The following is a 25,640-nucleotide window of genomic DNA, read 5'->3' as shown; positions in this document are numbered from 1 at the left end:
ATTTGGCCGGTCATGTATTCAATGGAAGTGTTGTTGGCTCATTGTGTTTTTGAATCACAAGTTTGTTAATTAATCGCTGGTAATAGTTGTGAAGCTTAGGTTTGGATCTATGCTAGTCTTAAATACAAAAGGATGCTGACTAGTTTTTTTTCACGTTATCTATTCACTTATTTTCCTCAAGTGGATTAACTTGATATGTACAATTTGATTGTTGATTCTTTTAGTATTAATTGGATACTGAGTTTTGGTTTATGGGTTTTGGGTTTCTCATGCTGCAGGAAGCTATGAAAATCCCATGTTTTTTACCAAACAGATGAGTTGTAGTTGTAACTTTTATATAATCAATTTTTCTTTTGGGAATTGTCTACTCATTGCTTGTTGGATACATGCACTTGTTAACTGTTTTGAGTGGCTAATTCCGAATTTTGTTTTACTGGTTCTCAAACCAGGTTTTCTCTTCATGCAAGTATGTGGTTAGTTTAAGAAATAGAGTTTGGTGAATGTGGATGCATCACTATCATTGCTATGTATCCTTGACATATCCTTTTTTTTTTTATAAGTCCTTGACATATCCTACATGGCATGTATGTGTCGCATGGATACTGCATATTCTTTCATACTTGTGTCCGTGTTGAGTTGAGTTTTGGGATACTTGGAAAGCTTATTTTCTCATGTTCGGTCTCATTAATAATCAGTTCAAGAGGTCCTATTAGTTTTTTTGTTTTCTGTCGCTTATATGGTTGGTAGTTAGTAACAACATATGTATGCATTTCCTCAGACAAATGGTTATGCTGGCTTGAGTTTCAATAGTGAAAAATGAAGAAAGTGGCGAAGAAGAAGAACCCATTAGTTTTTATGGATGTGTCTGTTGATGGAGATCCTGCTGAAAGAATGGTTTTTGAGGTATTGTTATGCCTGAACCTGTACACTAACTATCAGTTGCTGTTTTGGGAGTTATGTTCTTTTATGTACACATGCAAAACTTTTCTCTCCATACACATGCAAATTTTGACTCGTCAGTGATATTGCTATGTTGATGGCGCCGTAGTAAAGCGGTGGTTAAGATGGCAATTGCTAGAGAGTTAGTGGTAGAGTCTAAGTTGATAGTGCTTGTGAAGGAGGGAGGTAATCTACTTATTTCAGAACAGGGTTGGAAGGCAAAACATGAGGTGATGGTAGGACTCAATACAACTAAGTGGTTTGTGAAAGTGTTGGAGGAGTGCCTATGTAACATACTAGTTTTGGTTTTAGGGTACATCAGTAAATTTCCTGGAAAATTTTTATTTTATTATAGTTTTATCAGAATTTATATTTATTTTATTTTTTTAACAATTACTATTATAATTTTATTTGAATTTACTAGAGTTTGGTTTTTATTTTCTCTACCTCCACCGAACCTTACCTCTTGATTTTACCCTCTTTTTACACTTTAAACGACCAACCCGTAAGTTTCATCCCATTTTCTGTCGAATTTGAAATTCTAACCTTATATTCAGCCTCATCCCTAGCTTTGTAAATTCAAATTCTAGTGGAAACCGACTCTATTAATGAGTAATGATATCCACTCTGCACGTCTCTACTCTTTCATGCACGTCTCTACCCTTCTAGAATTTTCCTTATTTTTCCTCTATCAGCTACCATTATAAATCTGGCTTACCTCGTGTACGAGAGGAGAAAACTCGAAAACACCGTGAGCCACCCACTTCTTTTCGTAGCAACTCCACGCTGCTCAGAGGCGCCGAACCCCCTCTTCGGCGTCACAAAAGGTGCCGACCAGCCCAGCCCCAGCTCAGCCACTCCTTTTCGGTAAGCCGACCGTCGCCAGCCTCCTCTTTTTCCCTCTCTTTTGTTTCGGTCCTACAGTTTCTCTCTCTAAACTCTCTTTCTCTCTCCCTCATGCGGTGCCGCACCACCATAGGAACTCCCAGTCGCGTCGCCTGTCTCTCCCAGTCACCCGGAGTCGCCGTCGCACTCAGACCTCTCTCGGTGAGTCTTCCGATCGCAGAACCTCTCTCGCTCAAACTCTCTGCTTTCCTTTTGGTTTAGCCGTGTTCTCTGTTTCTAGAAGGAAACCGTGGGCTTTTGATGGGCCTTTGGCCCTTGGCCTTGCGCGGGTGTTTGAGCTCATTTTCGTTGGGCTCATGTAGTACAATATTATGTTATGGGCCAGGTTGTATGTTTTTACAGAAATTATTCTAATTATTTTAAATGAACTTGTATTTTAATTTGTATTTGATTTTATTTTATTAGCAGGTTATTAATTTTATTGGGCTTTACATTTTTAAAAGTCAATTTCTTAAATAAATATAGTAGTCAAAGGTTATTTTATAAGGATGTTTTGCGAGTATTTTGTTAATATTCATGTCTATGTAGTAGAATTTAATAAAATTATTATGTTAAGAATTTAATAAAATTGTGATGTTAAGAATATTTAATAGAATTTATTAGGTTTCTTATAAGATTTAATAATTTTGTTAAGAAATGAAACTTAGTCTAAGAATTAAGTTTTATGAATTATTTTGAAATAGTTGAGTATTCATCTAAATTATGAATAAGTATTTTAAGTAATTTAGATACTAGGATTTATTGAATTGTTTAACACTATCTTTTAGATTGTAGATTTAATTAAGTAGGATATTAGTACTTATGTGATTCCAAACCAATTTAGTAATAGTTATTATTTCATATAGGTCTCAAGTTACGAAGTGCTATTCAAGAAGACACGCAGCGAGGCAAGTAATTTGATCACAAGTTTAGAATCATCACAGTTCAGTTTATAGATAATTAGTATTCAAGTCAGTTCATTTCCAGCCATTATTTATGAACCACTCATGTCATATGCAAACACGTCATCCAGCATAGCATACGATCATGTCATTCAGCATCATGTTCAAATTCAGAAATTATAATTATGTATGTTTTATGTCATGCATCTCATGTGTACAACACACGTAAGCCATCTTAAATTCAAGTGAAAGATAAGATAAAATCAGATCAGTTAATAAGATGGCCATTCAGATGCATGGTACCAATGCAGTTCAGTTTCAGGGTGGATGTGCAAGCCATAAACTTAGTCCTGGTCCACCATAGTATGCCAGAATACTATCAGCGGCTCCCTTGCGGCCGCGGGATGTGGGGTCTGTGCACAACATCGCACACATGGTTAAGTGTGTTGACCAGTCAGATAAATCAGCCAGATCACTCATTTAATTCAGTTAAAACAATCATGCATAGCACAAACATCAGTATAAATAGTCATGAATTTTAAACTCTCAGTATAAAAGTTTTATGAAAACCTTATGTTTAGTATGTTTACGTTGTGATAGATTCCTTGCTGAGTCTTCGACTCATTTTTGTTTATTTTCATGTTTTAAACCACCCAGGTGATGATGATGATTACGAGCAGGCAGACCAGGAGTAGAAGGAGCATTAAATTTTTGTTCAGACTTTCTAAAATAAAACATATTTTTATAACATGAGTTTCGTTCAGTTTATTTCATTTAATGTTTTTGGAAGACTTTTTATTAGACCTTTTCTATAAAATAAATTGTTGATTTCATTTATGAAATTTAAGATCTCTGTCGGATTTTATTTTTATGAAAAGTATGTGACACTCCTAGCCTACGGGAAGGGGGTGTTACAGCCTAAGAGGGGGAAAGGAGGTGTACTAGGTGATACAGGAGAGCTATCGAAGCTTTGTTGCTCAACGGTGTTGGAATAGCCATGGGCGGTACTTGTCAATCGCATAGTACGATCAGGCGAGAAGAAAACTTTTGCTTTGTTTCCTTGAAGGTGAAGATGGGTGGGGATGGAGAAGGCTGAAGGAAGTCGTTTTTGAGATGGCCTTTTCCAGGGGAAACAGGGATGGAGCCATCGTAGGAGCTTAGGTGAGTAGAGGGGCAAGGGGGGTGAACGTTTTTGAACGGTCCTTTAAGGAGGTACTCATGGCGGCGGGACCTAGGCACACGCAAAGGAGTGGTGAAAGAGGTGCAAGCCATTCTGACGGGGTGGAGTGTCGAGCCCCGCATCATGTACGGGGTGCAGAGGATGGCAGGGCGTATGTTGGGCAGGAGGCTTGGGAGACCAGAAGACGTTTGATGGATTTGTAGGGACAGTTGGGGAAGTTGCAGAGGGAGATGGAGGAAGTACGTTGGCATGTCGGGTTGAAAAAGGAAAGATGTGGGAAACGGGATAAAGGAAAGGGAAGTAAAGGATGGGGCTTAGGGTATTCAAATGAGACTCATGGGCCAAGATGGTGTATGAAGGTTGGGCCTTAACCTCAGCCCAATCCAAATCCCGTTGGAGGGCTGGATAAGGCAGCCATGGTCAAGGCCCAGCCCACGGGCCAACCTGATGGCAACTTGGCCTCTTCGAGTGGAGGTTTTGTTTCTGAGTCTGGGCTTTTTCAACCCAGCAATGGCCCGTCCCATTGCGATGGATCTGTGGAGCGCATATTTGAGACATTGCCGCGCTTGCTATCAGTGGAAAAGGTAGCGGCATGTCCACAGACACCGCCGACGATGTTAGTGGGTGATGCCGATGATGTCCTGGTGGCGGTGTATGAATAGTGGAATCAATTAGTTCTGACGAAGCAGGCGTTGGGCTCTCCGCCGAGTTTGGAAGGTTTCTTTCTATCGATGGGAGGACAGGCGGTGCCGATAAGTCCAGAAGACATGGTTGTGCGTTCGATGGAAGTCTCTGTTCGACCAGATCTCAATTTTGAGGGGGGGTTGAAGAGGGGGAGGGATTTGAGGATCTAACGCACTCGGTGGATGGTGATCTGGTGTTCCCTGATGTTTGTGGACAGTTGGGGTTGGATATTTATGTGGATGGCAAAACTCACGGAATTCAGAGTAGTAGGATGGAGGACCCTATCCCGTTGAATTTTTGCTTCCTGGCTCAACCGAATGTTTTAGATTAGGTCTTTCATAAAGTGAAAGAGATCCAAAAATTTGGGGGATTGAGTGTGATGGCTATGAGGATCAATTTATGGTTTTGTCCACAACAATTGAAGCGGGACATAAACAAAAAACTAAAGGTGAATTGAAGATGCATAGGGAACTCAAAAAATTGACTTGGTCGATGAATACGGAGGGCAGTTCCAACAGGGGTAGGGGGAAAGGGAAGGGGCTAGCCGTTTCTCAATTGAGCCCAAGATAGTGTCGTGGAATGTCCGTGGACTAAATGAGATCAATAAATGTCTACGGATTAGGAACTTGCTTCGGGAGTGGAAGACTGATATTGTATGCTTGCAAGAGACGAAATTGAAAATGATTAATAGGAGAATTATATGGAGTTTATGGAGTGGAATACATGTGGATTGGGTGTTCTTGGCCTCTAATGGGGCAGCGGGAGGGGTTGTGGTGATGTGGGATCGGCGGGTGGTGGAGAAGGTGGAGGATTTTATTGGGCAGTACACGGTAGCTTGCTCGTTTAAGTGTGTCTCCGATAACTTTCTGTGGGCTTTTGGAGGTGGTTATGGTCCCAACTTAGATATAGATCGAAGATTGCTATGGGAAGAGCTAGCGGGGGTCTATAACTGGTGGGAACTCCCGTGGTGTATATGGGGAGACTTTAATGTTGTAAGATTCCCAAGCGAAGTTTTTGGAAGTAGAAGAGTGCGGCCAGCTATGGAGGAGTTCTCGGAGTGTATCTTTGACCTGAACCTAATGGATTTGCCACTAGTAGGGGGTACCGCTACTTGGTCTAATAACCAGTCATGGTCTTGATTGGATCGGTTCTTAATTTCACAAGTATGGGAAAGTCATTTCCCTGATGTATGGCAAAAGCGTATGCCCCGTATTGGATCGGATCATTGGCCTATTTTGCTTGATTGTGGAGGAGTTCGTAATGGTCGTTGCCCGTTTAAATTCGAGAATATGTGGTTAAAATCGGAAGGGTTTGTAGATAGGGTAAAACAATGGTGGTCTTCCTATCAATTCCAAGGTACTCCCAGTTTCATTTTTGCGGGTAAATTAAAAGAGACCTTAAAGTATGGAACTTGGATTCTTTTGACAATATAGGGGAAAACAAAAAAATAAAGTTGCTAGAAATTCAGGAGATGGAGAGGCTTCAAGAGGTTCAACCACTTACCCAGGAAGAACAAGATCGAAAGTCTGTGTTGGTTGCAAATGTGGAGAGGATGATATTTACTAGAAGAGATGTCTTGGCGCCAAAAGTCTAGGGCATTGTGGTTATGGGAAGGAGACCGAAGCACGCGTTTCTTTCACAGAATTGCAAACTCGCATAGGAGAAATAACAACATTGAGATGCTGAAAATCGATAGGGTGGAGTGTAGAGATGAGCAGGTAATCCATAATCATGTTGTTGACTTCTACGAGAACCTACTAACGAAGCAAGTGGGATGGCTGTCTCCACTGAATGGGATGGTCTTTGATACCATGGCGTCGAGCAATGTGATACGCCTGGAAAGGGAGTTTGAGGAGATAGAGGTTTTTGAAGTAGTGAAGAAAATGGCTAGGGACAAGGCTCCAGGACCATATGGTTTCTCTTTGGGGTTCTTCCAAGATTGAAGGTGTTTAAGGAGTTTTTCTTGGCTGGAAAATTAGAAAAAAGTCTAAACACCACTTTCATTGCATTGATACCTAAGAAGGTGGGGCTACGGAGATCAAGGAGTTTTGGCCTATTAGTTTAGTGAATGGGGTGTATAAGATAATCTCTCAAGTGCTTGCGAATAGACTGAGTGAGATGATGGGTAAGATTGTTACAAAACCTCAAAAGGCCTTTGTAAAAGCTAATGAATGCCTTGATAGTAGTCTGAAAGCTAGGAACACTGGGATCATGTGCAAACTCGATATGGAAAAGGCATATGACCATGTCAATCGGGATTTTCTGCTTCATTTGCTCAGGAGGTGTGGTTTTGGGGAGCGATGGAGGGAGTGGATTCGTTGGTGTATAGTTACGGAAAAGTTCTCTGTGTTGGTAAATGGATGTTCAACAGGTTTTTTTCATAGCTCACGCGGTTTGAGACAAGGGGATCCGTTGTCACCCTTTTTATTTGTCATAGTTATGGAGGCCCTGAGTAGGATGCTCTCGGCTATGGTTGAAAATGGCTTTCTAAACGGAGTCCCGATCAGAACCCCGGATATGGGTACTATTAATATTTCTCATTTACTGTTTGCAGATGGCACACTTATCATGTGTGAAGCAAAGCAAAACCAGATGCAAGTTCTGAAGGCCTTACTCTTTTGTTTTGAGGCGGTTTCTGGATTGAAGGTGAACTGGGAGAAATCAGAATTGGTGCCAATGGGGGAAGTTTCTAACATACGCCAATTGGCTCGAACATTGGGGTGTAAGATAACCTCCTTTCCTATGACTTATTTGGGACTTCTGTTGGGGAGTGCATCGAGGGTGCCTTCGGTCTGGGATATAGTGATCGTGAAAATAGAGCGGAGATTGGCAAGGTGAAAGAGAATGTACTTGTCGAAATGTAGAAGGATTACCCTGATAAAGAGTACACTTTCAAACCTACATACTTATTTTTTTATCTCTTTTCCCAATACCAGCTAGTGTGGCAAACCGTATTGAGAAGCTCTAGCATGATTTCTTGTTGGGGGGGGGGGGTATGGGGGAGGAGTTCAAGTTTCACCTGGTAAAGTGGGAGCAGGTTTGTCGTCCTATCTCTAGTGGAGGTTTGGGGGTTAGAAATTTAAGGGTATTCAATCGAGCGTTATTAGGCAAGTGGCTGTGGAGATTTGCCTGTGAACCAGACAATCTATGGAAATTGGTGATTGAGAAGAAATATGGTGGTTTATGGGGGGATTGGTGTACTAGAGAAGTCAGGGGGGACTTATGGAGTTGGTTTGTGGAAATTCATAAGAAGAGGATGGGGGGTGTTTATCCGTTATGTTAAGCTTCAGTTGGGTGTGGGCTCGAGGATCAAATTCTCGATAGATGTTTTGTAACACCCTCTTCCCGTAGGCTAGGAGTGTCACGTACTTTTCATAAAAATAAAATCCGGCAAGAGATCTTAAATTTCATAAATGAAATCAGCAATTTATTTTGTAGAAAAGGTCTAATAAAAAATCTTCCAAAAGCATTAAATGAAATAAACTGAACGAAACTCATGTCATAAAAATATGTTTTATTTTAGAAAGTCTGAACAAAAATTTAATGCTCCTTCTACTCCTGGCATGCTTGCTCGTATTCATCATCATCACCTGGGGGTTTAAAACATGAAAGTAAACAAAAATGAGTCGAAGACTCAGCAAGGAATCCATCACAACGTAAACATACTAAATATAAGGTTTTCATAAAAACTTTCATGCTGAGAGTTTAAAATCATGACTATTCATACTGATGTTTGTGCTATGCATGACTGTTTAACTGACTGATCTGACTGATTAATCTGACTGATCTGATTTATCTAACTGGCCAACACACTTAACCTTGTGTGCGAGGTTGTGCACCGACCCCACGTCCCGCTGCAGCAAGGGGAGCCGCTGATAGTTTTCTGGCATACTATGGTGGACCACGACTGAGTTCATGGCTTGCACATCCACCCTGAAACTGAACTGCATTGGTACCATGCATCTGAATGGCCATCTTATTAACTGATCTGATCTTATCTTTCACTTGAATTTAAGATGGTTTACGTGTCTTATACACATGAGATGCATGGTATATTACATACATAATCATAATTTCTGAATTTAAACATGATGCGGAATGACAAAATAGTATGCTATGCTGGATGACATGTTTGCATATGACATGAGTGGTTCATAAATAATGGCTAGAAATGAACTGGCTTGAATACTAATTATCTATAAACTGAACTGTGATGATCCTAAACTTGTGATCAAATTACTTACCTCGCTGCGTGTCTTCTTGAATAACACTTCGTAACTTGAGACCTATATAAAATAATAACTATCACTAAATTGGTTTGGAATCACAAAGTACTAATATCCTACTTAATTAAATCTACAATCTAAAAGATAGTGTTAAACAATTCAATAAATCCTGGTATCTAAATTACTTAAATACTAATAATATATTATAAATTAGTAGAATACTAGGGCTATTTTAAAATAATTCATAAAACTTAAATTCTTAAAACAAGTTTCCTTTCTTAACATAATAATTTTATTAAATTCTTAATCTAATAATTTTATTAAATCCTACTAAATCAACAAAGGAAATATTAACTAAATACTCGCAAAACATCTTTATAAAAATAGTATTTGATTAATATATTTATTTAAGAAAAACTGACTTTTAAGATATTAAGCCCAATAAAATTTATTAAAACTGTTGTTAAAATAAAATAAGATCAAGCCCAATTTAAAATACAAGCCCATTTAAACATAACTAAAATAGTTTCTGTAAAAGTATATAACCTGGCCCAACAACAAAAGCTATCACACGCATACAAGGGCCTAAGGCCCAAGGGCCCACCAAAAAACTCACGGGTTTCTGCCAAAACCCGAAACACACGGGCTTAAGAGGGAAACAGAGAGTTTGAGAGAGAGAGTTCTGCGCAAGGGAATCTCACCGAGAGAGGGCTGAGTCGGTGATTCAGGGTTGCTGGCGGGGTCACGGCGGTGCAGCCAGCGGCTTCTCTGTGGTGGTGCGACACCGAGAGAGAGAGCGTGAGAGAGAAAAAGAGAACTGTTAGACCGAAAATCAACCGAAAACTACCGAGAGGGAGAGGAGGCTGGCGGCGGTCGTGGGCTTACCGGAAGGGAGTGGTTACGATGGGGTTGGGCTGGTCGGCTCTTTCTGTGGTGGCTAGGGGGTGGTTCGACGTCCACTTAGGTGGCTACAGTGGAAGCGAAAAATAGAGGCTTCAGCCTTCACGTCCGTCGCTGCTGCGATGTGCTTTGGCGGTTGAGGGTGGTCCGATATCTTCTAAGGTGGTCGGTAGTGGCGTCGGTGTGATCTAACGGTGGTGGTGGTGGTGGTGGTGCCGTGTGGGTTCGAAGCTGGGCTACTCTATGTGGTTTTCGGTGCAACGTTGCGGCAGCACCTATTTTGGGTGCTCTGTTTTGACATGGAAAAATAGAGTATTCCAAGAGGTTGGGGATGACCGGCGGGCTGAGTGTGAGCTGGGCAAAGGCTCGAAAAGGTTTTGGTCTGTGGCGTGAGGTTTTCTTCATGCAGAAAATCTAGCGTATAAACATATATATATATATATATATATAAGGTGGTAGAGAACACCAAAAATAAACCCTAGGGAAAGAGATGTGCATGCATGGGAGTGGAGATGTGCGGATGATCACCAACTGAGTTGGTTCTCACGGTTTAAAGCAAACGGGTTTGGGCCTCAGTTTTGAGAGTACGAGTTTTGGAGTTGAGAGTTGGTTTCCCATTAGGAAATTATTTCAGCAAGGAGATATACACTAAAGCTTACGGGATAGGAAGAACTAGGACTTTAGAAACAGACACTAAAAAATGTACGGGCTTGAGATTTAAAGTGTTTAACTAAGAGACTAAAAACAAGAGATAAGGTTCGGTGGAGATAGAAAAACTAAGATTTGAATTCAAACCAAAACCGAGGGACGTAAAATCTGATAAAATAAAAATATTAATAAAAATAATAACCTAATTATCAAACCTAATAAAATATCCGTGTAATTATCTCTAATGATATAGGATCGGGATGTTACACGTGGTGTGACAATAGGGCTCTACAAAATTTGTATCCTTCTCTTTTCCAGATTGCAAGTGCTAAGGATGCTTTAGTGGTGGAAGTTATGGAGATATCAGGGGGACAGATCCTTTGGAACATTAATTTTAGTAGGGCGGCACAAGATTGGGAAATAAGCACCCTTGAAGATTTCTATGGCCTCATATATTCTGACACAAAACAGGCGGCAAGAGGATGTTATGTGGACTCTAGCAGACAAAGATACTTTTTCCGTTCGTAAGGCCCTTTCTCAAGAGTCTAATACTCAGTTCCCTTGGAGAAAGATCTGGAGACACAAGGCACCTCCTAAAGCTTCTTTCTTTGGGTAAAATACTCACCACTGATAACTTGAGGAAAATGAGGATTATTATTGCAGACTGGTGTTGCATGTGTAGAGGAGGGGGAGAGTCGGTAGAGCATCTCCTCTTGCATTGTGATACAGCAAGGATTCTCTTGAATGAGGTATTCGCTCGAATGGATATGGCTTGGGTTATGCCAAAGACTGTGGAGGCAGCTATGGCTAGTTGGTCAAACATAAGAGGTAGGCAACCAATTAAAGTAATTTGGAAGATGATCCCTCTTTGCATTATGTGGTGCTTATGGCAAGAGCGCAATGAGCGGACTTTCAAAGACCAGGAAAAATCGTCGGAGGAGCTTAAAGTTTTATTTTTTAGAACTCTTTGTAGTTAGGCTATTGTTGTGGATTTTAATGGCATGACCCTTCATGATTTTCTTGCCTCTAATGTGCCTACCTAGTTAGGGCATCAGAGTTGTGTACTGGCTTTGCCTTTCTTTGATCAATAGAATTTATTTATTTATCAAAAAAAAAAAAAAACTATCAGTTGCTTATAAATCTGTGTTCTACGGTATTTGTTGTTTGCTTCTGTAGCTTTTGTGGTGTTATTAATGAAAGAGCAAGTAATTTATTACTAGTCATCTTTGGTCTTACAGCTTTTCCCCGATGTTGCTCCCAAGACTGCTGAAAATTTTCGTGCACTTTGTACAGGTAATGCAACATTGATATTATGGAATTTCGTTATTTTATCAGCCCTCTAATGGGCACCTCATCTTATTTCTTACATATTCATATTTAATGTAGCACCATAATTGTTTATTTGCCACTATGTTTGGTTGCATTCCTTGTTTTCGTGAAAACTGTTGCTCCCACCTACATATAGAGCTTCCTATGTTTCATCTTATTTTGCATTTTTTGCTTTTGCCCCTGCATTGATTTTTTTTTTTTGGGGGAGGGGGGGGGGGGGGGGGGGGTAGCTGCATTTCAGAAATCAAATTTTAGTTGAAGTCTAACAGCAGGGGGTCGTGATCAATGGGTAGTTGTCTTCCTTCTTTCTTTAATCTTTCTTTACATTTTTAGGAGAAAAGGGGATTGGTCCTAAAAGTGGAAGACCACTACACTACAAGGGATCATTTTTCCATCACATAATCAGGGGTTCCTTTGCGCAGGTATGTTATTTATGTTTTACATTCTGATATTTCTTCGGTAGACTAATTGTGATTTGGCTTCTGTGTTATGTTTCTGGCTGAACATGGCTTAGAAGTAGTTTTTCTTTTAGTCAGTTACCCTTGTTTATGCTGTAGGATACAGGGCTGATGGTCACGACTGCTTTTCTTGTGATATAGTTTTAAGGTTGTACTTACTAAGTTGTCCGTCCTCAAAATTTTACTAAGCTTACCCATGCCCGACCCACTTTTGTACAGTCTTTTTGCTTTCTGGTTTATTAATAGCCGGTGATCTTTTGCAGGGTGGCGATTTTGTTAAACGAGATGGTATGTTTAATTTTTGACACCAATTATTTTCATATCTAATTCTGTATATGTTGCATGGTGTGTAATACAAAGTGATATTGTTGCCACTATGTTTTTTAGATCTTGGATCTGTATGTCTTTTTTTTTTTAATTATTATTATGGAATATTCTAAAAACCTTTGCACTCGTAAAATTTGTTGTCGCCAATGCTGTTAGAATTCATGCTTTATCTTCACTCTATGGACTCATTTGGACCAATAGCTTTTGGCTGGAGATAACTACTAGGGGTGGACTAGTTTAGTTTTTTGTGATTGTACTTGCAAATGCATTGTTCATGTGACCTCCCTTTTCTCCTGATCAGTAAACAAATTTATTGATAGAAAGTAGAAACAGGCATAGCACAAGTACATGTGTGATACCCCCATATGGTAAGAATAAGTGTAGGTAGTGAATGAGAAGGAGAAGTTCTTGCTCGGGAAGGAGAAGTTCTTGCTCTTTATAAGATTTCAATGGAGCTCCAATTGTATCATTGACTAGTCATTTTGGAGTATAGGCTATGTGGTTTGAGCGTTCTATTGGGGCGTTACAAATGGTATCAGAGTCTATCCTAACCAGAAATGTGGGACTTGAGCCATGTCACCTATAACGGACAGGCCCGACCTCACATTGGGAATTTAAGAGGGGGAGATTGTGATACCCTATTTGATAAGGATAAGTGTTGGTGGTGAATGAGATTCTACATTGCTTGGGAAGGAGAAATTCTTGTTCTTTATAAGGTTCCAATGGGATTCCAATTGTATCATTGATTAATCCTTTTGGAGTATAGACTATGTGGTTTGGGCCTTCTATTGAGGCGTTACAACATGGGACATATATAAGAGCAACACCTAGTCATGTGTCCCCTTTTACATCATCCAGTTTTGCATTTTCTTTGCAACTGTTTTGTTGAACTTTATCTATACTGCCAATTGCATTTATAATGGCCTATAGTTAGAAGTGGTCCTGTTTGAAGCTCAGGGGTTGAAAACTGACTCATGCTTGCTGGTATAAGATGTTAGATCTGTAAAACATGTAGAGAAAAATAAGTCATTTACTTGAGGTTACATTCTTCCGATAAGGATAAAACAACGGGGGATGGTCTATAGATTCCAATCACACGGTAATGAGTTAATCCCTCTCTGTTCTATAATCTTTTATGTTGATCTGCCTTCTGCCTTGTTGGCTGAGTTTTTTGTTTTCAATTTTCATGTTGCTAATTTGTGAAGTAACCCAAAAAATGCTATATTTTGGTGGTGCTCTCCATCTGTGTCAAGAAATATGGCTAAAAGATGTCAAACAATTGGTAATATGCATTCAGTTTCTAATATGTAGTCGTAAATGTGCAACATTGAGAAACTCTCCTTGGGTGCAATCTCTGAGGGCCATCGGATTGAGGGATTTTCTTCTAGAATTACCTGAGGTGCACTTGCGGGAAACTCCTTGCCGAGGGCCAGTGCACCCTCGGATTAGTCGGGATGCTGTTCCTGGACACCCGGTGCCAATAAAAAGAAATGTGCAACATTGAGATTATTTTTTGATACTTGATTTTGATACATTTTTCTTTTCTTCTTAGGTACCTGTGGAGAGAGCATATACGTGGAAGATTTTCCAGGTTAGAGCTCTGTACCTATCTTTTTCTATCCCAAACCTCATTTTAAGTCCAAAATTATTCAAAGAACAATTTAGAAATATATTTGTATTTACATGTAGCATGGTTGGTGATAATTCCGCTTCAAAAACTGGATACCAGAACCTTTGACATCTTTATAAATTTAAGTTTCAGTTGGATGGGTCCTTAGTATGGCCAACCATATGTGTCAAATCATAAATCAAATGCCATATTTACTCTAGTTAATTTAACATTTCATGGAGATGACAAGTAATACACTCACACTTACCAGTCACATTTAAATTTTGAATGCTACCCTTCTATCTGTTTAATCCCTAAACATAAAAAAAATTTCCAGAAGTTTTTAAACATGATAGTGGAGTGGGAGACTTAGGACATTGTAATTATCCATGCATATTATATATATATATATATATATATATATAAATTGATACATTATGGTAATACCTCAATCAAAGGTGGTCAATCTCTAAGGGACATGGGTGTAAATTGTGTAAATTGTTTGAATGTTTTACTATATGGCAAGGTATTTTAATTTGCATAGTTTTCATACCAATATATTGGCTTACGCTATGTATTTTATAAGGGGGGAACGACCCCACGGCAGAGTCCTTAGGACTCACCCATAGAACCTAAACCTCTGGGGAGCTTAGCACAGCAACCCACTGCCATGGCCTCCCACTTAAATCGCAGTTTGATCCTAGGGGGAATAGAACCTGTGACATGGGGCTCATGCACACAAGTTCGCCCTTACCACTGGGGCTACCCACCTTACCACATGGGGCTTATGCTATTGTTTTAATTTGTTTTTTGCCTAATTTGGGAGAAATATTAGTTCATATGAGTTCTTTCCATCTTCAACGAATGCAGTGCCATTTTGTTCTTTCAATACATTGCAGTTTTGTTGTTGAGCTATTTATTGGTTGGGATAAATTTTCGTTTCGCAAAATCTATTCAGTCATTTTTACAGAGGCAATATCGACCATCGATCCTGTGCTCCCGCCATCTCCACCGCCACAGACAAGTCCGACAGGCTTTGGCGAACCCATTAAGGGCCCTCCAATGTTGGTCCCCCTCTGGCGATCGTATTTTTTGGCTGCTTTAGTTTTGCCAGTGCAAATCTGGTTTCACCCACTCATCGTCGGCTCCGTTGGACTTGCTGTTGACACAGAAGAGTCGCTGCTGGGAGTACTCCGGCGCCAAGATCTGTCTTGCGTTGTGCTTGTATCTCTGCATGAACATTTGTCAGGAATGAAGCTGGGGAAGCCCCTGCATTTGATACTGAAGCTTTGAAATTAATATGGGTCCGGTGGTGCCTTTTTGGGTGGAATCAAAGGCTTGTGAGTTTTTACCAGAAGCATGGAGGTCCTCACTGAAAATTGTGGAGAGAAGCAAAAGGGTTTGAAGGTCTCTAGCTATGGGGCGTAGTGGTATAGGATAGTTGGTGGCCACGGTGGAAGCAGGATTATAGGCCGGGAGAATTTTGGAATTCTCAAAACATTTGCGTGAAGGGAACAGAGCATTCGTGGTTCAACGATGCTCCAATGTACATGGTAGGTATCTAACTATCACCGAATATGGTGGAGGAGGCCAACGGAGTGTTGTAGTCATTCTTGAAGGGTGTGAAGGTCAGGGCTGGGACAAGTTTGCTGTTGAATTACGCAGAGCTGCGTATATGTTTTTTTTCCTTTTATGTTGATGGGTCAAGGAAGGAAAGCCAGAAGAGGACATCCGATCATGAGAACATCAACTTGGCGAGGCAATCATACGCGACAACTTTGAAGACGGGTCAAGCTTCGGTGACTCAGAGTGAGGGGAACTGTGTAAGTGGCCTGCAAATCACGCAAGTCCAAAACCAGCTTGTTGAGATGCACAAAACATTAAAGGAGATGGAAACCCAGCTTGTCGAGTTGAAGGCAGCGATCGCTTTCTTGTCTTCGAAAATAGACTTGCCTTTAGTTGGAGGCAACATGGTCATAAGAAACAAGCCAAAGATAGGCCCGAATCCTTTAAGCTCAGATAAAGGAAAATGGAAAATTGGATTCGGCCTTGTCCCTAACCAGATCTAGGAGATTGTGGCAAGTCAAAAGAAAACCGGGTTATTTGAAGTGGGTTCTACGTTGGGTATTTGGGTTGAGACATCCTTAATGGAATACCATTCGCCATAGGTGATACAGGAAAGACCGATAGTCTGTGTTACACCCTTGGTCAGCCCTGAAGAAACTATGGCTCCCATGTTGGAGTTGAAAGATAATGGTGTAATGCCGAGGTCTGAAGGAGATGTAGGGTCCGTCGAAGTTGCACATACCAGGTCGCCAGAGGTGAAGGGACTTGGTACCAACCCATCTCCAATGGAGTTGTTGAGGAGGCACGGGATTTGTATAAGGGTTTGTCGTTGGTGCCTTGCGATGGTGAATGTTTAGGATCTAGTGTTCCGTTGGAAACTATGTCAGGGGAAGATGTTGTCCCCTTGGTATCTCTTCCTCTATTAAACAATATAGTTAGATCATCATCGGATTGGGTTTTTCAAAAGGTTAATGAGATCCAGCATATCGTGGGACTCTCATATGGAGGATGTGAAGACTAATTTAAAGCACTACTCACTGCGATTGAGGCGAGCCACTCGCGTGATACCAAATCAAGTTTTAAGAAAAGCAAGGAGTTGAACCGTCTTTCTTGGGGGATCAACTACGATGCTAAGGGCGATAACTCAAGTCGAGGGAAGACTAAAACGAGGGCATTATGAATATGTTCTCATAGAAGGTGTTTTGTGTGGAGTATTAGTCTATGGGAATCAATGGGTTGGGGTTGGGGAGGTGTGTTTTATTCCAACTCGGGTTTGATGTATTTTGGGTAGTCTTTCACGAGCTTTTTGGGTCATTAAGAGCTCTCTAGTATGAGCTAGGTGTTTTCTTGTATACATCCAGTGTATTTGATTACTCCTATTGATATATATAATATTTTTACTAATCAAGAAAACAAAAAAAATTAGTTTCATGAGTTTTCCATGAGCTCTTAGCATCTTCAATGAATGCAGCTCCATCCGTTCTTTCAATTGATTGTAATTCTGTTGTCAACCTACTTAATTTTTGGGAGAAATTTTGCTCTCATATGAGCACTCAGCATCTTCAATGAATGCGGCTCCATCTGTTCCTTCGATTTATTGTATTCTATGTTGCGTATGAGTTATGCACATATCTACCTTGTCATGTACAAATTGATGAAGTGTTTTGATGTATCGTGTGGTTCTTTCTATTTAGTAGACTTATGAGTCTACTAAATGGAAAGATCTCATGGTTTTTGGTCCAGCAAATGTGTCAAGTGACAATTGGTTTGGTATATTGTTTCAGTTGAGTCACCCAGCTTAAAGCACGATGGGCCTGGTCTTTTATCAATGGCAATTGCTGATCGAGATACTTTAGGCTCTCATTTCATTGTCACCTTTGAGGCTGATCGTCATCTTGACAGGTTTGTTTTTCGTTTCATCCTATAATTTGTTTCTAGTATGAACACTCTTTGGTACATTCAATAGCCTATTTAAATGTGTCTTTATATTAACTATAACAAAAACGTGTCTTTATATTGACAGGAAGCATGTTGTCTTTGGGAAACTTGCTCATGGACACAAAGTACTGAGGAAAATTGAAAATGCGGGTGATGAAAATGGAAGGCCGACTGTAACAGTTAAAATCATCAATTGCGGTGACTTTAGTGAGAGTAAGAATCACAGAGCTACAACAATGCTTGCCTATGACAATCTTAGATGAAAAGCTCCTTCCATTACAAGCTGAGAGTCCCTTGAGGAGAATTAGAATTTTCTTTGAAGGAATAGTGATAAAGGGATCAAGGTTATCCCTCAAATGCTCGAAAATATCTAATTTGTGCATAAAAAATCCAATATTTTCCTCCAAAAGGGTACTTCATACTCTAACTTTTCAAGAGGGAAACACTTTTGGACATCCCATGAAAGGGGGACTCTTGATTTTGGGTAGATTGGGGGGGGGGGGAGGGGGGGGGGTATCAGTGATTAAACTTTCTTTTAAAATAAAATTTTATTGAATCAAGAGGATATGCGTAGCCCATGTATGCACTAGAAGCTAGATTTATAAATAAGTTGAGTACACAGGCGTGAGCGTTAAACTTTGAGTTTATTTGATGGATAGCCGTTGACTATAGTAGTGTTTTCCGGTATACTCATCCTATTTCCAGTGCTTATCTGATCTATAGTATGGTGAGAGATTCCCTTTTGTATCTTTTTGTTATTCCATATGCAGACAGGAAAAAGGCAAATAAATTGAAAATAGGAAAAGATGTACCTTCTGATGCAAACAATCATGAAGCACGACGGAAGGGAAAGCACAAGAAGTCATTTAGAGATAGGAGGAAAAGGAGAAGAAGATACTCTTCATCCGAGTCAGAGAGTTCCTCAGATACTGAGCTGGAATCATCTGAATCTGGTAGCGACTCCGACTTGGATTTATCATCCTCATCTTACACTAGTTCTCCAAGTGATGACAGGCGCAAGAAGAGGAAGAGATCTTCTAAGAGAGATAAATATAGACAGGGGAAAAAGAAGTGATAAACACCAGGAAAAAAGGCGAAAGAAGCGTGATAAGAGATCCAAGCGCAGAGCAAGAAGGTTTTGTGAATAATCTCTGCAATTTAAAAATATCTGTATCGTTTGTACTTGATTCCATTCGAGTTGTTAAATGTGTGTTGCTTTTCCCAGTTTTTGAATGTGGTGTTTGTTTGCTAATTTGAATAGGTGAACTGAAAATGAAATTATTAGACCTTGTTGCCAGTGTGCTCTAGCTCAATTGTTTGAACCCTATTCCGTAAGAGAGATTGCCAGGCGGAGGTGGTGCTAGAAAAGCACCAAAATGCATGTTTTTGGTTCTATACTTTGTCCTATGTTAGGAGAGACACATTCGAGAAAGATGATTTCATACATGCATTTCATGTAGGCAGCGAAGGTGCATATCTATATTTTCCCATATTATGGCATTATTTATTACTTATTGTATCCCTCATCTTATATGCTACATGTTGCAAAATTCTTAATGGGTAGGCAACATGCCAACATGTAATAGACTTCAGTGGCATATACATTGTTTCTATCTAATATCTCTTTTACTCTTTGTGCATCTAGCTTTCATGCATGGTTTTCTTAAATCAACTTATGTGACTTATCATACATGTTGGATATCTTCTGCTTGACAAGCCAATTTTCTTGTGGAGATGTGTTCTTTATACTGATCTATTGGGGTGTACTGTTTGTTTCTTTATTTGATCTTCTTTTGTTAGGAGGAAAATGGGGGATTTCTATTTGTGGTTGGGGGGATGTTCATATCATTTTATTTGTGCTTATGCTTATTGTAGTTGTGATAAACCTCTTGGTTAATACTTATGTGGGGCGAGGGATGAGAGAGATGCATTGTGGAGTTGGTCATAAATATGAGCAATCTTTTGGTTGTCATTTGTATAACCAACTTGTTTCCCTTCATCAACCAACTGAGTAAGCATGCTTTTAAGTACTTTTTTTGAAAAAAGAATTTTATTAGTGATCATTAAAAAGAAAGGCATAATTGAAGTACGTGGTGATATGCAACAGAATAGACTTAGTGAAAGAGGGAAAATAGAGCTAGAAAATCTTGGAGAGTAAGCGGTTTTTTAAGTAGGCATTACATTTTCGCATAACCTCTTTTGACGAACAGTGCTGAATTCTGGCTTCCTTCTCTGTAGAACGTCGGATAGTACTACTGATAGTGAGAGCAGGAGTGAAAGTAGCTCTGATAGTGATGAGCTTGATGTTCCTGGAAAAGATCAGAAGCAGAACAATCATTGTAGCTCTGATAGTGATGAGCTTGATGTTCCTGGAAAAGATCAGAAGCAGAACAATCATTCTCAGAAGACTGGTATTGCTTGATGCCATTGTATCTATCTGTAGTTTCTCATATATCTGCATTGTAGTAGATCCATTCAAGTGATTCTCTAGATTGTTCCTCATGTTGATATTTTAGATTTCATGTATAGTTAAGGAAGTAAAACTGATACCATTGTTTCTTTTGTGCTTGAGTTTCTTTCATTATTTTTGTTTCATTTTCTTGGGTAAAGGTGTGGTGGGGTACGATGGTGGTTACAATAGTCAAAACAAATGGAGCTATATACACTCATTTTGTTTGAAGGATGAGAACCGTAGCTTCTACATCGACGTTATTAGTCCGATCCTTTGGAGGAACTACTTGTAATAACGAACTTGAAAATTTTGAAACTATTTTCTTTTATTGGATGCGTGGCAATCCTTCTTGAGATAGTTTCTACCTTTACCCCAACACCTACGTTTTATCCTTTGTAGTAAGTGTGGATTTATAATTGGACCGAAGTCCATGCACAGTAGTGAATTTGTTCTCTTTCTATTCTCTTTTTGCTGGATGCATGGATATCCTTCTGGAGAAAACTGCTACCACCTCAGTAAAAAAATATGCATTACTTTTTTAACTTTATATTCTCGGCTTAATGTCTGTAGAATCCACTGGTGTTTGGGAATCCTTCATTAGGTTGGATATCTGATCTCATCATTTGAATTGAAGGGTACTTAATGTCACTGCAAAAAATTGAGGGAATAAGATTGCCTATTCTACAAGGGATATGTCTTTGTCTCTCTCTTTTCAAGTTGGGTATCCTTTTTCTCACCTTTGAACATGTGTTGCTGCTTTTTGTAATATGATGCAGCTATAGAACAGCCTGCGGTGGTTGTAATGGAAGAACCTATTCCCGTCCGTCATTGAAAGTGGGAGGAAGTGCACAAATCCCCCAATGAGAATGGAGAGCACAGAAGCAATGGCATAGAAGCAGATGCTAAATCCGATGGGAGCGGAGATAGAAAACCTGACATAGTAGATGATTACCCAGAAAAATCTAGGTCTACTTCCCATTCTTGTCACTCCTAAGTTATTCTTTGTGTTTAATGATTGTTTTCGATCTGGCATTTTATTCAAAGTTGACGAGCAGGAGCCGAAGCACAAGTCCTAAGAGGCATAGAAGTATGAGTATTAGTCCCAGGAGTCTGGGCAGAAGCCCAAGTGTTAGTCCCAAACGGAGTCTGAGCAGAAGTCCTTGTAATCTTAGTAGAAGCCCCTCTCTTGGACGAGCAAGGAGCATCAGCAGAAGTCCTGTTAGAAGTGATAGCAGTAGCAGTCCAGTCAGAAGTGTCAGCAGAAGTCCAGCAAGCGGCAGGAAAGGGAGAAATATCAGTGGGAGCCCATTGGGAGCTCGGCCTCGAAGAAATGTTTCTGAGAGTCCTGTTAGGTCCCCACCGGGAAGAAGCGAAAGCAGGAGTCCACGGAGAACCTTATCAAGAAAATCAATTAGCAGAAGCCCTATAAAAGTTTCTAGAAGAAGCTTAGGCAGAAGCCCAATCAGATCTCCGAGAAGCATGAGCAGAAGCTCAGGTAGGGCCCCTTCAAGGAGGATTAGCCGAAGTCCATTTAGGCCGCCAATCCGGAATAATCATTGCAGTTATTCCAGGAGCCCTAGCCCTGCACACTGGAACAAGTCACCCCCTGACCGAGGAAGGAGTTTGTCAAGAAGTGTTTCCCCAGATGGGTCTCCCAAGCGTATCAGAAGGGGGCGTGATTTTAGTCAGCGGTACTCTTATGCACGGCAATACAGAACTCCGTCTGCATCTCCTGTGAGGTCTTATCGTTATGGTGGTAGAAGTGATCACGACAGGTGAGTGGCAACGAGTTCTTAATTCCTTGACTGTCAGAAGTATGATTTCATGTTGTTTTCTGTACAAGTATGAATGATTAAAAGTGCATGCCTGCTTACCTAGATATTCAAGTTACAGAAGGTATTCCCCTAGACGTTACCCAAGCCCACCAAGAGTGAGAAGTCCTCCAAGGTCTGTGGTCTGACCCTTTTATAATTTCTTCGTGTTTCACACAAATACTGACTACTTTTGAAATGACTTGTATTCCTCTTCGAATAGGTTTTTGCCCTTTTTTTCCAATATCGAGGCAGATTGTTTTTATGTTGAGGTTATTTTGTTTGTGATTTAGTTCCGATCAAAAAAGAAAATTGTTCTTGATTTAGTTGGATTCCTTGGAGATGTTGCCAAATGAAGTCAAGCTTGGCCAACTCTCTCCCTTTTTTCTGTTTTGTCTCATTTCTTATGCTGAGCATTTGGCCACTACCATGTTTTTATGCGCATTCTCGATATCTTTTACAGTGTGGTTTTACATGAACTGTTTGCAGATACAGAAGCAGAAGAAGTAGGACACGATCTGTATCACGAAGCCCACCCTACCATAATCGGCGCTACAGCTGTAGCTGTAGCCCCATACGCAGCCGTTCACCAGTTGAGATCTATAGATCTCGTGTGTCTCCAAGGGCTGAGAGGAGATCACTTTCTAGGAGCAGAAGCCCATTGGAATCAAAGTCCTCATTGGACTCTCAATCTCCTAAGCGGGCAAGCAAAGACAGGTCAAGGTCATTGTCCGGAAGCCTGGATGGTAAGAAGGGCCTGGTCTCTTATGGAGATGGTTCTCCTGACTCAGCCCAAAGGTGAAATCATGGCATTGATAGATTGTTCTGGAGGAACTCGCATTGTCTTTTATGTATTGGAGGTTTGCCTTTTTTAGCTGGACCTTGAACTTATGTTTTTCAGTGTCGCAAGAGATTGCAGTTGCTAGTTAAATATTTAGCTGTGATGTTTTCCATTTAGAAATTTATCATTGCTGGAATATTTTTGAGGATGTGTTTTGTTAAATTGAGAATAATATGTAGAACTTGAAAAATGATGTGTTATTGAATTCAGAGATACAGGTTAGAGATTGTTGCTTAAATCTTAACGTCAACTGAGATGAATGCCTATCTATAGGCCTCTCTTTTGTTTGTCCTTTTGTTATTCCTTGCTACAGGTTCAGCTTCTCTGTTTAAATTGAAAGCTCCTTCCGATGCCATTGACCCTGAAATCATCAACATGCCGCCCCGGTATGCTTTACAAAGCCATTTTTGCCCACAATACAATGTCAGCAACCCAGCTTCGTGGAAGCTAGACAAAAGCGTGCCATCACCAAGGTTGAGCTTGATCGCACAAATGATGGTGACATCTCCCCCCCTCCCCCCCAACTCTCCAGATCTTCCTCATCATTGGAACTCTCTCATCGTTCAATCCCTCTTCAACCCTGATGTAAAGCGGTCCCTAGATGGCACAAGCAGATTTGGCTCCCTCATTTGTTGCAGTTTGACAATGCTTGATAACAAGGCTTGATTTTGGGTAGCCGGTAAAATGCAGTTGCTGGTCAAGGCTGCTGCCTGGCTGCCCGTCACCTCTGAAGAGTTCACCTTTTTTTCCCCAAGTTCTCTAGCTGATCTTGTCAAGTTTCATGGGAATTGCATTGTGGCTGTTCGATCATTAAAAACTCACCACTTCACATCAGTTCATTTGATTATCTTCATTCAATTCACTCCCTTCCATGCTGCACATTTTTGATAATTTGGTCCCACGATAACACCTGTCGCAATATAGTGTTCAGTCTAGTTCATAATAATGCATTGAGGAATGCCTAATTGAAGAAGTCATGCTCAATTGAATACTTCGTGTTAAGGGTGTGCATCCAGACTTCCGGTCTGGTTAAAAATCTGAAAAATCGGATGATACTGGGCGGTTACCGCCTAGATTAAACCCAGACGGATAGAAAATTTCTTCTACCCGCCTGGATGCAGTTACGGATGCCGGATATCCGTATTTTGTATCCGGTTTTAAAATCTTCAAAAATTCTATTTGCAACCGACCTGGGGAACTCCTGCAGCATCGCGTCCAACGTGGCAGATAAGGAACGATGTTGTTCTAATTTTATTGCCAAGCACAGACTGAAGCCCCATGGGAGATTCGAAACCCCCATCCCCAAGAAGACAGAGGCCTTTGTCTTTGTCTTCTCCATGAACCCATCGAATGGCCACTTTGTCTTCTCCACCTAGATTTGAAATCCCCTTCACATAAATCCCCGAAACCCTAACTCTAAACCTTACAATTTTATGTTCATTATAGTTGAGGTGTGTCTCACGTCAATATGCGTTTTTGATTTTGCATTCTTGATCCAGCTTATTATTTGGTTAAAAGGGAATAAAAGATTTTGTGTGCATATGAGAATGTATTCATTTTGCCGACCTCTCTCGTAGTTGGCTATTTCTTTCATGAGCTTGTGTTAGTGCTACTGAGTTGTGTTGATATTAGTTTTAGCAGTACTACAAGGACTAGTTATGTAATTTTCGTGTTTTCAAATTTATGTAATGGAGTTTGTTTTTTATTCTCTGGTATTTCAATTATTAACATAGTCGAAAACTTGTTCCTTTAAAAGTGCCATGATTTGGATGTGATATGCATACTACTATGAGGTGAGAATTGAGATAATTTTTTCTGGTGTAAACACAATACTTGTTGTGACTATGTATGTAAGTGAATTCTTTTGGTAGGACAATACACCTATCTTTATGTTATTGTTCATCTAGTTCTTTTTTATCATGGCCCTGTTCAAGACGATGACTACAGAGTAAGCACATTATGTGGTATATCCATACTTAATGAAATTCAACCCGGTTAGCACTTACGTCAAGTCGACTTCTTAAATTACATGCCTTTTGCTTAGTGACTAGCCTTTTTTCTAGGAATATGGTTCAGGAACACTCTCTCGGAATGTGAGTCCAGTTTTTGTTTTTGCTGGTAAGGCTTTATAGTTATGTGACTTGGGATCTGTCTCTCTCTATTCATAAGCTAAGATACAATTTTCTTTTTCCACATAATCTCTGGTTTCCTTACTAGTTTTTGGATGAAGCATATTGTCTGCATCAAATGCTGTGTTTCCTTTCAGTATAACTTACATTGCAAGTTGGACGAATTGCATTATAGATGCAACTTAGGGTGGATGGAGCACAACCGGAGCTGTAATTGGAGATTTTGGTTTTGTTATCATTGATATGTATCCTTAAAAATGTACTCAAAATGTTCATTTAAGTTAGTAGTTGATTTATTTAGTCATCCAATTTTGCTTAAATGGAGATTAATAGAGATTAATCATTGAAACACCATTATAATGTCACTGTTATTCAGTTTGCTTAAATGGAGTATAGTAGCAGAGATGTCACAAAGAAACTTTAATTTGATAAGAAAATTCCCCTTCACTTTTTGATATAATACAAGGATGGAAAATACCAATCTCATCAAGGAAGACTTATAAAACCTAAACCTATACAAACCCAACCCCACCCCACCCCACCCCACCCAGGTATATACTAATTCAGCAAAACTTGTTGGTGACAATCAAGGATGTGTCAATCCCACCACTGATAATTGAAAGAATAAAATTTTTGTGTGTATGTATATATGTAAAGGACTCCAATAACCAATACAACTAGGGAACCAGTTTCTTTGATACATTTGCAGCTAAATTTAGCTGAACATATGGGGACAAGGAATTCGTCTAAAATAATGTTCAACATAGTGATCTAAACATTCCTTCTTTTGTACCAAGAAACAGTTAGTAATCACAA

General features: G+C 40.0%; 1 protein-coding gene across 1 annotated transcript in view; it reads left to right on the top strand.

Moving 5' to 3' along the window:
- Window positions 1-22,965, top strand: part of LOC121262697 (peptidyl-prolyl cis-trans isomerase CYP95-like) — a 37,984-nt gene extending 15,019 nt beyond the window's left edge. Inside the window, 16 exon segments of the mRNA XM_041165285.1 lie at window positions 779-903; window positions 11,603-11,657; window positions 12,027-12,115; window positions 12,415-12,439; window positions 14,031-14,069; window positions 17,438-17,555; window positions 17,677-17,804; window positions 18,362-18,648; window positions 18,650-18,726; window positions 19,830-19,909; window positions 19,970-20,002; window positions 20,518-20,582; window positions 20,879-21,009; window positions 21,099-21,818; window positions 21,922-21,990; window positions 22,344-22,965. Coding sequence (XP_041021219.1) covers window positions 817-903; window positions 11,603-11,657; window positions 12,027-12,115; window positions 12,415-12,439; window positions 14,031-14,069; window positions 17,438-17,555; window positions 17,677-17,804; window positions 18,362-18,648; window positions 18,650-18,726; window positions 19,830-19,909; window positions 19,970-20,002; window positions 20,518-20,582; window positions 20,879-21,009; window positions 21,099-21,818; window positions 21,922-21,990; window positions 22,344-22,656 — 2,316 coding nt within the window. The 5' untranslated portion in view covers window positions 779-816 and the 3' untranslated portion in view covers window positions 22,657-22,965.
- Window positions 22,966-25,640: the final 2,675 nt, after the last annotated feature.

This window comes from Juglans microcarpa x Juglans regia, chromosome 4S (genome assembly GCF_004785595.1).
Source record: "Juglans microcarpa x Juglans regia isolate MS1-56 chromosome 4S, Jm3101_v1.0, whole genome shotgun sequence".
Lineage (NCBI taxonomy): Eukaryota > Viridiplantae > Streptophyta > Magnoliopsida > Fagales > Juglandaceae > Juglans > Juglans microcarpa x Juglans regia.
The sequence above is the reverse complement of the archived record's forward strand: the minus strand, read 5'-3'. Positions and strand labels throughout refer to the sequence as shown.